Source organism: Humulus lupulus, chromosome 8 (genome assembly GCF_963169125.1).
Source record: "Humulus lupulus chromosome 8, drHumLupu1.1, whole genome shotgun sequence".
Classification (NCBI taxonomy): Eukaryota; Viridiplantae; Streptophyta; class Magnoliopsida; order Rosales; family Cannabaceae; genus Humulus; species Humulus lupulus.
Genome location: NC_084800.1, coordinates 57,349,960 through 57,360,786, shown reverse-complemented (window position 1 = coordinate 57,360,786; position 10,827 = coordinate 57,349,960). Strand labels below are relative to the sequence as shown.

Below are 10,827 nucleotides of genomic sequence, written 5' to 3'. Positions count from 1 at the left end.
ATAGAAATTATCTTAAAATATCGTTGACTTTAAAGGTTATTACATGTTAGCTCCTAAAACATATTTTTGTTAAAAATACATAATATTTGAGAGCACATCGGTGACTTTACATAGGGATAAATGATAATATTAGTCCCAAAACTAAACAAAAAGTTTCGTTAATCCTTTTCTATTGAACATTTCAGAGCACACATGATTTTATACATGAATCAATAATAAGAAGTCCCTAAACTTTACAAATAGTTTGGTTATAATTATTTTCTATTGGAAGTGGAAGATTTGGCAAAAGGAATGTCACATTATCAGTCACAAATCTACAATAAAAAAAATTGAAGTTAAAAGATAAAAATGAGAATTTCCCAATAAAGGACCAACAAACATAAATAATAATCCAATCTTCGACGGTTGAAAAACCCTCATTTGTCCTTAAACTGACACTGGAGATGAGTCACATAGCAACATATACAGCTCATTACTTTCTAAGATCTACAAAGGCAATCAAGCCACATGACTTCTTTTTTTTTTTGAAATGGGACATCAAGCCACACAATATTGCTGATAAACTTCTTGTTCATGTGGGCATAACTTGCGAATTTCCCTACATTCTAATGGTTTATCAGAATTGACTGATCGCTAAGATCATTAGCTGACATGATTTTTCTAGTGACAGGAAAATGACTCGTCATATGCATAAGCTACTAGCCATAGTATTAAAAGTTTTACTAATGAGAAGATACAAGAAAGGGAAGGAAAAAGAAACTATTCCCAAAAACGAAATTTTATGTTTATGATACATTTACTCTGAAAAAACGCCATCCAGCACTATTCCCTACTGATAATTTTCTTTGCATCTTCCCCCTCTTCACATGACGGGGGAAAAAGTATATGGATATAAAAATGTCACAAGAAAACTACATGGTAAAAAAGGAAAAAAAAAAGGGGGGTGAAAACGGATATAGGGAAATTGATTTTATAATAAAAAATAAAATAAATAAACTCATTCAAGTAGAAGGAAAATAATTCGTAACTTACATCATGTACAGGCAAAAGAACTCCACCTTATCAATCTAAGGTCCCACCTTCCGCATTTTCTTCACAAAGATCAGACCGAGACCCACTTAGAACATTTGTTGGGGGGAACCACTGATCTGGCACCATGAGAAAATAAGTTGTCATAGCTTTCCTGAATCGTTTCTTGTACTGCTGAGGTGAAATCACAGTAGGAGATGTGTTCTTAGGTCCACCAAGGAATCCCGAGGTTTTCACCCAAGTTTCAAGGTGCTTGTCCCATGTATATTGCCTCATAAAATCAATGATCCCCAGAACGAGCTCGTGCTTTTCCTCATCCACACCAACTAATAGAGAGTAGTCCATTACATCAATTGACTGCAAAAACATGTAGTGTATCATTAGCAATAAAACGAAAGGATGAGTAAATATCTAGAAGTATATTTCTACAGAAAGACACCATATCTTTAAAAAGAGATCCAAGTTATAAAAAAGTAAAGCTAGAATCCTCAATGTAAGTTGGTGCGTGCATATCCAAAGAGAAACCAGTTTATATCCATCTATAGCTAACCAACAAAATCATAGTACTGTTTGAAAGTATATATGTGTGTGTAAGTTCGTATAATGCTTTTAGAAGATGCTGAATCCAGCATACTATTGTTTGACTGTTATCACTCTCTTGCTCCCACTTTCCTTCTGTACTTTTATTTCACTTTTTTTTCCCTGCTAACTAAAAAAATAAGGGGGCAGAGATGAGAACCAGGTAGGCTGTAACCTACTCTGCAAGATTTCAAAGTATCTTCAAATTCCATGCTAGAATTATAATTGTCAAAGAAAAATATGAGAATTACACAATACTTGTCATAATGGGAAAAAATGTTGCAATAGAAACATCATGACAGAAATTCAAATCCAACTTACTGCTAGGAATGAAGTGTCGTTCCAGACTGCTCTCTCTAGCAGTCTCTTCGCCTTATTCCCCACAAAAATTGGAGAAGTTGGCATTGCTTCAATCAGATTCTGATCCAACAGCACTTTATTGCTCCCACTTGTATCCGAATTATAACGTGATCGCGAAGACCCTTTAAGGTCATATAGTCTTGTAACATTACGCCTAAATAAAAGATTTTCCATTACCAAAACATCCATCTTAGTCTCTTTCCCTCCTTTGACATGCTTTGATGAAACCTTCAAGGCAGCCAACGAAAGAAAGACAATATTGCACATTAAAAATAAATTGTGCAACGCAATAAGAAGAAAAAGGTGCATAATTCATAGAAATTCAGATACTAGTAATATAAATGATCAGAAGAGATTGCTAAAATTATTTTTGGACAAGGAGTTCTTAGTGGACACCAGACATGTTATACCAACCCAATGAAATGTTACTAGAAAAAAAATAGAAGGGTCCAAATGAAATGTTTCGGCAGACAAACAACCCAAATTAAGCTTCTAAGGGGATAACGGGAAAAAAATTGCTACTTGGTCCACCCAAACCTAGATTTACGTTCAAAAACTAAAGAGATGAAGCAAGGAGTAAATGCAAGATAAGGATGATGATTTGAGTTGCGTGTGAAAGTGTAATACTAGTCTATAATCCAATTTTCCTATACTATTACTTGCTAACAAGGACCACAAACTAGATAAAAAAATTATACCTGATAAATGCCAAGAATCTTTGCCAAACAAGTTGGACTTCCAGTACTAATTGACTCAGACAAATACTTAAAATAAGCTGGTCCAAACTTTATAAAAGACTCGAGCTCTGTCTTCGTAACCTGCTTAATAATAAATCGATCATCCAAGGTCTTTGCGAAGAAAACATTGCTTTTGCCACCCTGGGCACCCCACTTCTTACAGCGACTAAGAGAACGCACAAAATCAATTTCAGAAGGGCAACATATCCTCCTTAGAGCCTCAAAGCATTTCGCATAGTAACAAGTAACTGTATACTTCATTATCCCAAGGGTGCCATGATCTGTAAACGAAATTCTAATATGCAAGTCCTTTGAATAAAGCACTGGGTCCACAACCTGAGAGCTACGTGACCCAGATGTGGATAAGATGCTTTCCTCACTAGAGCCAAAACTTCTGTAGCTCTCAGCAACTGACTCATCAAAAGAGTTGAGTGATAACAGGTTAAGTGAATCAAAAAGTGGTAAAGAGACTGAACTATCTCCGGCATCTTTAAGCTTCTCAGATTCAGACACCTTCGAAAGATACTCTGATGAAATAAGTGTGTGTGCTATGATACTAGTGGGTTCGTCATCATAAACAGGGACAACAATTCCATCAACACCAGCAGGCAGAAGAAGCCTTGCACCATTTTTCCGTTCCAATTCTCGAACCAGTGAAATGTAGACAGGATGATATTCACCGCTGCAAAGCTTTTGAGAACCCAATAAATTCTTGTCGATTAAAATATTGCGGTTCAGAAAAGTGCTTCCCAAGCTTGTGGAGTATTCTACATTTTCAAGCCCTTTGAAAGATACGGCAGAGCCAACAGAACGAATTGCCTCAACCTTACCTTGGTCAAATGTGAAATTTTCTAGTTTTTTATTTTCCGAGACTGTATTTACCAAAGTTAAATCAGAAGGAGAAGAAGAGCTATCCTCTTTTGGTGTTACACTAGTTGGATATTCACCAGTCCATGCAGCATCAAGAGTATCAGATAAATCTGCCACTACTGGATATTCCCCATCTGAATGGGTCCTCCTAACTTGCTTTCCAGTTTCCAAAGGATCAGATTTATTATTGGTATCTGCACCAGAAGAAAGACAAACCTCATCCTCACCCCTATAAGTTTGGGCCAAGACAATTTCATTTCTGTTCTGCACACCAGCACCCTGCTCGTAAATTTGTACAGAATTCCCTTGATAACTAAAATTTACATCAGACTTTGTTTCCAAAAGAGGGGAATCACAGATACTAAAGTCTTTGACTGACTTTGCGGTTACATTCATCTCGGTAACCTTCTCCAAAGAACTGACAGATTTCTCCTTGAATTTTGGGATGGAACTGCTCAAACTTTCCCGAAGACAATTGTTATTAAAACTGGCTGCATATATCAAACGTTGATCCCAAGCATAAGAATTGATGAGTATCTGTCTACGCAATTTATTGATTTCTAGTATATCAATTGCAGGCCGGCCAGATTTTACTTCATTGCACAATGCTTTTTCTAATGATTCCTACAGAATGCCACAACCAATGAGTAGCTAAACAGAAGATAGCATAACATGTTTTTAGGCAAAGCAATAAAGGAGAAAGCCAAATAATACAGGGAAAATTCCATGCATAAAAAAACCACAATATTTATCAGGTCAGATATCAGAATAGAAATGTCTTAATGTGCTGGTTAGATGGTATAGATTACTAAAGTGTCAGGTATTAGGAAAAGAATTTGCTGATAAAATTATTTCCATCGTTGACTGAATGCTTCAATGTCATCCATAGCCATTATCATTCAATTATTATCATAAATTTGACAAACAATATAAGGCTTGATTTCATTCAGAGTAAACTCAATATGCATTACATATCTAAAAAATGACTTCCCTAAAAAAGAATTTGGTTCATATTTCTCTTTACCTGAAATTCTTCTTTATCCTTTTGTAGCATTTTACCCAGTTCAGCAATTTGCTGTTTTGATTCTCTCATGCTGGCATCCTGTACTCCCATGCCTGAGATGTTCTGTAAAACCAGATGAAAAGCATTCTGCACTTCATTAAATAGGAGATCTACCTGCCTACGTACCTGTCAGGCATTTTAATGACAACAAAAGCAGTTAACAGATTAGAACCAATGGTTGGTTGTACAAAAAAAATAAAAAATAATAATGGGTTGTAACATGCAATCACTATACCTCATTTGCTTCTTTTTGTACCCACTCCTGATCATCATAGTAAAATTCAAGTTTTGGGGGTGGAAGATAAACAGAAAGCACATCAATTGATGCATACCGAAAGCAAGCGACCATTGTCCCAAAACTGTACATGTAAAAGCAACAATGTGACAAGACAGTGAAAGTGATTGCTCTAGCTAAATCTCTGATCACTTTAGGCCTCAGACCCGACTAATTAAATACCCAGGAAGCTTAGTGGTACTAATACTAACAGATTGGACCGCAGCCACATAAAAAAAATAGAAAACATTTCCTAAATAAATGTAGAAATGAGCCAACGCTGCAAATTTTGCTAGAGGGTGGCCCGGAGGTCTCTCTCTTAAGTCTTATGCAACAAGGAATCATGCAAATCAAGAAAACAAACAGAATATTTTTTATCTTAAAACATGTATGCACATAACACAAACAAACCCCTGAGTTTGTGCACAATACTTGTACTACTCTCAAGCAAAAAAACATACCCATAAAATCGGAGACAGTCTCTGTGAAGGGAATGGCCACAGCTGGCAACTCTGCTGGCTGCTGCATGATTTGAAAAGCTCAGCTCCAGAAATTTTCCAAAAGATAAACCCCATGCAGCATCAGACATTACTACTCTGCGAGTAGCTGGAGGGAAGCCATTGGTTCGAGGACACCTCAAGCACCGGTGCCACATCCAGATTTTACCTTCCTTTTCCCCAGGTAGAAGGAACTCTGGGAATTTCTTAACAGAAATTGTAAGGCTCCCTTGTCTATGAGTATAACAATAAACATGTGCTTCTGATGGCATACCACATGAGCGACACTGGTAACTCTAAGAAAGAAAAATAGCTCAGTCTAAACTTTTCTCATACAGTTGGCTAGGAGAGAAATATATTTAACATGGGTAGAAAAATGTAATGATTAAGAGAGCAAGGTCTACCTGATCAAACAAGTGGTCACGTAAAAAACGCCCCAATGGCTTATCAAAGTTGCCATAGTATTTAATTCGAAAAAGATGGGCTCGTTCACACACAGTTCCCTTCCACACACATCGTGTTGATAAGGATACCAAAATGCTTTGATGGTCTGAAGGCGAGGGAGGAAACTCTTCCTTCGAAGATCTCACCTCCTCATTTATATCATTATCAATTTGTCTTATGGATGCCACCTCAAGAGTACTTGGGTAATTTGCAATTGATGCGTTTCCATCTGCATGTCTGGTGCCATTAACTTCTTCAAATGATTCAGAATCACCAAGAGAATTAAAAACCAAACTAGAATCCTCTAAGGATTTCTCGTAGTTAGTTGTTTTGGCCTGAAATTCAGGACCCAAACTATTGGCATCCTTGGAGATATCAACTGAAAAAAGTTGATCACGCGACCAAGCCGAACTATCATGTCCCAAAGGGGGCAATGATGTAGTAGATGCTACAGAGTGTGGGGAATATTGGGGAGCTACAAAGCAAGAGAAATTATCTGCATCCGGTTTCAAAATTGGGTCATGGTTGGTAGATAAATCCCTATCTAAAATGACGCCTATTTTTAATTTCTCTATTTCATTATCAGCTTCAGGACCCAAATACTTTCTAGTTGCTGGAGCTCTAAACCCGGCTACGGTAGAAATGGACCTGTCAATACCTGATGGTTTATCAGGTAATGCAACAGTAATCGGAGATCTCAGAGGAAACTCCGGAAGTGAAGCACCTTCATCGGCCAGAAATGATGTCTCAAGGGCCAAGTGATAAGCTGCAAAAACTCCATATTGAACAACATGTTTCACCTTCTTTAACTCATCCCCACTGGCACCTTTAAGTAGAATCTGAAACAAGGCAGCAATAAAAGTCCTTTAAAAATCTTTCCTTTTTTGTTTTTTTTAAGAGTTGTATATCAGCTAAATAATAAGATAATTTACAGGTTGCAACCAGCAATATATTGATACCGGACTTATGATCCATAAGAGCATATCCCACTGACTCCTACAATAACAACCTTATTTACCTGAATGATTTGTTTCCCTAGTTTCCTCTACAAGAAAATTATTCACTCACTCATCAAGAGGCAACTTTGTAGAGATGACCATTACAAGTATAAACTAGAATTGAAGCTCACCCATTAAGTCTGGTCAATCCCAAGACTTGCAAATTTACTCATTAAAATAACAACTAATTTACCATCTATGTTTGTTATGAAAATGTACTGCAGGGCTTACCGTACAGCCCAGTGGTTTAGGGCATCCCTCAAAGAACATTAGAGTCTTTGTTAGCTTCCTTCCACCTTGGCCAGCACTGCCATGCTCTTCAAGAAGTTTGTCCACGTGGAACACATCACAATAACCCAGTTTTGGTGATGTGAGATGATCAATGGAAGAGACTATTTGTGCCCCAGTGCATCGGGCTATACGCTCTAAAAGTGGCCTCTTGATATTCAGAACAAGTGATATATTTTTTGCAAGAAGATAGTCTTGAGCATAACGTGATACTGACTTCTCTACCAAAAGAACATCAGGATGATGAGCATCAATCTTAGCAACTGCCATCTTCAAATGGTCCATTTCCTACTTTTTCAAAAAAAGTTTATGAAAACAAGACTCCAAGAAAAAGCTTACTGAACATTGAAATAACATATTATAAGAATATTTCCCACATTATTGTTCCCCATAATATTTAACATTTATTCTTAAAAAAAAAAAACCTACAAAAAGGAAAAAGTTAAAGATTGAAACCTGCTGCAACAAAGTATCAAAACTGGACAAGTGGTTAGAAACACGCTGATATTCCAAAGCTCCTCCAAGCATAAGAAAACGTGGTTTTTCTATCCTTGTTGTCATTCGCCGATGAGCCACATTTTTCTTACAAACAACTCCTTTAACCACCATACTAGAAAAGTGTAATATAATCAGCATAACAGAATAGGTAGATATAAATAAAACAGAAAACATAATTAAGCCTTCTGCCAGAATAGGGATCTTATTGAGTTGGCAGTACAATTTGCATTCATCCCAATCACTATGACCCAATACTGTGATTCTCTTATAAATGTCGAGATGCACATACAAACTGAATGGAGTGATAAACATACGCAAGCATTTAACACAACCAGCATATCAGTCGTGCAAATCTTGGCTAAATGGATTAGGACAAGTGTACATGTAACACCATCATAGAGGAAGTCCAAATGTAAGACAGATTATTAACAGTTTCCACAGGCTGAAAACACGGAACATTCTGTGTATAGTCTACCAATTGAGTGTATCATAGTAAAATTACCTCTCACTGCGACATCCGCAAGCTATGCATTTAATCTTCACATATCCACCAGGATCCATTCCTCCGCCTTTGCTCATATCTGGCTTAAGAAGAGTGGCAGCTTCCCATGACAACGATGTAATTATCTCCAACCAGCTTTCTTTGTCATCATCATCACCAACAGGCAGGTTTTCAACCTGCAAAAGCTGAGCTACCAAAGCTCTAAAATGTCCCTCCACCACATTCTTCATGGCATTTCTGTGCTCCTCACCTGACTTCTCTCTACTTCGATACTCCCCACTACCAAAACTGTTTGAAGAGTGCAAGTATCCCCACTCACCTGTAACACCACCCTCCTCCTCATCATCATCAAATAAGACAGCTTCTCTCTCATCTTCTTCATCCTCTGGCTCTGGAGGGAGCCAAAGCAGTCCATTGTTCTCAAAGTCTACAGGCTCAGCATTTTTGCTCTCCTCATCATATGAAGGAGATTCATGTTCTTCACTCTTTCTGCGTTCATCAGCTTCATCCCCTACTCTTGTTTCTGCAACACCTTGTGCATCATAATTCTCAGGGAAAGGTGAGTAGGCCAAACTTTTAACATCAACATTTTCTTCGTCAGAATGCAAGTCATGTGAGCCATAAACCTGGTCAATGTCATCAATACCAACAGCACTATAGTAGCCATCAACAGGAGAGAAATGTCTTGTTTCTGAATCTGAATGATAAGCGCCATATTCATCCTCCTCATCACTCCTGAACCCAGAGGATAAGAAGACATGAATTGCAGACTATCATGTAAACGCATCCAATTATATACTGAAGATGAAATAAGGTATTTAAACTAAAATCCTTAAATGTAACAGATGAACTTTCAATCAGACATTTAAATCTCTTGGTAAGGAATAAGTACAAAGAAAAAAGGCAATATAGCGAATAAGAAGTCTCAACCGACATAGTATATTACTCTCTTCCCTCAACGTAATCTTATTCCATTCAGAGTACAATTTAGAAAACATCACACAAGCATGATTTACAAAAACATGGGCACAACACATCAACACAGAATAATAGAAGGAAGAAAAGATCTACCTGTTACCGCAAAAGCTGTATTGCTTGGGCAATGAATCTTCCATAACTGTGTTAAGATTTGTGCTCCTCTGAGATGCCATGTTCTCTTCCTGCTCTGTCACTGAATCCATTGGGGAAGATTGACAAGGGCTAAGGCTGGAACCACATGGTACATGTTGGTAAGGACCAGTTGAGTAAGGTGTTGAACCAGCAGTGCTACTGCTACTTTGGCCGGTGCAACTGGACTTGGTGCTGGCCAAGCTCACTGCAGATGGTGATGGACTAAGGCCAGGGCTGGGTGCACCAGTCCCATTATCACCCACTGGTATCCCCTGCTCCCATTGTTTGTAGCAATAACTACACACCCTGATTCTCTCACCATCTTCCCGGCCAGTCCTGGGACTACTGGGCTCATTGGAGAGGGCAGGAATAGAGTTTGCTGTACACTTGGCGCAGAAAACTCGGCCACAAAGTCGACAGTGATGTCTACGATTAAATACTGTGAACTGTGAATCACACTCGTAGCATACCCGGCAGCTCTGATCGGGCATCCAAAAATCCCTAGACACATTCGCCGGCTCAGACTTCCGAGGGATCCAGGACCTCACTATGTCAACTAACTCGGACAGTTTCTTATCTGGAGTGCCCATCGAAATCGATCCCAACCAAGCCCACTCATAGTGAATGGGTCATTTGCAACTCACACGGAAAGTAATCACCAATTAGGGACCCTAGTTATCACATAACCCAAAATGCAAGCATTAAAAATTGAGAAACCCAACAACGAAGCCAAACCATTGCTAAACCCAAAATATGAATAGATTAAATTTCCCATAAATCATTTAAAGCCAAATTTACACTTGAGATTATCATGCAAGGTCATTACTGAATCCACAACTACATGCGGTCCTCAAAAAAAAAAAAAAACATCGTTAGTATATAATCAGTGGAATACAAAGAAGCTTTTACAAATTCAAATTACCAGGAAACTGATTCTAGAAGTGGAGAAATTCCAAACTCGAACACTCCACAACAAAATTCAATCCAGTGAACCCAAAATTCAGTATGTTTATGAAGACGAGAGTGAGTTCAACCCCATGCTTAAACCAAAATCAATGGCTTCGAACAAGAGGATACTCAATCGAAATAGTAGCCAAATTTTCCTATGCTTAAAACCGAAGAAAAATTCTACACTGAGGGAGTTATACACCTATTAATACATATATCCCTTTGAACAACCCTAACAGACAGAATCTTCAGTTGGACCCCACCGAACTTCCTCTAGTACCGTTTCGAAGCATTGAAAAACACAAAGCAGCAAATATCAGAGATCTCCTCCCAGCACACTCCTCCTCCACAATCTAATGAATCTTACTTCTTTCCTCTTTTTATTTATAACAAAAGAAAAAATGAATAAATAATAAGCATCAAATTGTCCTAAATTTTATTTATTTTTTTAAAAAAATTGTCCTAATTTTTAACATGAACCTTTTTTTGCTCAAATTTTTTTCATATATACAGTGTACTTTTAGTTTTGTGTATATAACTCTTTCACATTTCTTTCTCAAAAAAACTTTTCTTTTTTCTTTTTAACAAATTTATTAAAAAAACTCTTACATTTATTCTGAAAAATAAAAT

General features: G+C 37.5%; 1 protein-coding gene across 1 annotated transcript; it reads right to left on the bottom strand.

Moving 5' to 3' along the window:
* Positions 1-738: 738 nt before the first annotated feature.
* LOC133797360 (1-phosphatidylinositol-3-phosphate 5-kinase FAB1B-like) lies at positions 739-10,604 on the bottom strand. Its single transcript, XM_062235239.1, has 12 exons — positions 10,172-10,604; positions 9,211-9,920; positions 8,140-8,874; positions 7,596-7,749; positions 7,083-7,427; positions 5,814-6,692; positions 5,374-5,705; positions 4,874-4,997; positions 4,600-4,764; positions 2,667-4,199; positions 1,930-2,196; positions 739-1,386 (listed from the first exon to the last, which is right to left on the bottom strand). The coding sequence occupies exons 2-12, from the start codon at positions 9,837-9,839 to the stop codon at positions 1,063-1,065; spliced, it is 5,487 nt and encodes a 1,828-aa protein (XP_062091223.1). The 5' UTR covers positions 9,840-9,920; positions 10,172-10,604; the 3' UTR covers positions 739-1,062.
* Between the last annotated feature and the right edge of the window lie 223 nt (positions 10,605-10,827).

Bases quoted from the DNA above. Each gene is read 5' to 3' on its own strand.
- LOC133797360 (XM_062235239.1), bottom strand. From the start codon at position 9,839: ATGGGCACTCCAGATAAGAAACTGTCCGAGTTAGTTGACATAGTGAGG. The intron at 6,693-7,082 runs GTAAGCCCTGCA...GCCTTGTTTCAG, and splicing joins CTAAACCACTGGGCTGTACG to ATTCTACTTAAAGGTGCCAG. The intron at 5,706-5,813 runs GTAGACCTTGCT...TTTCTTTCTTAG, and splicing joins GTGACCACTTGTTTGATCAG to AGTTACCAGTGTCGCTCATG.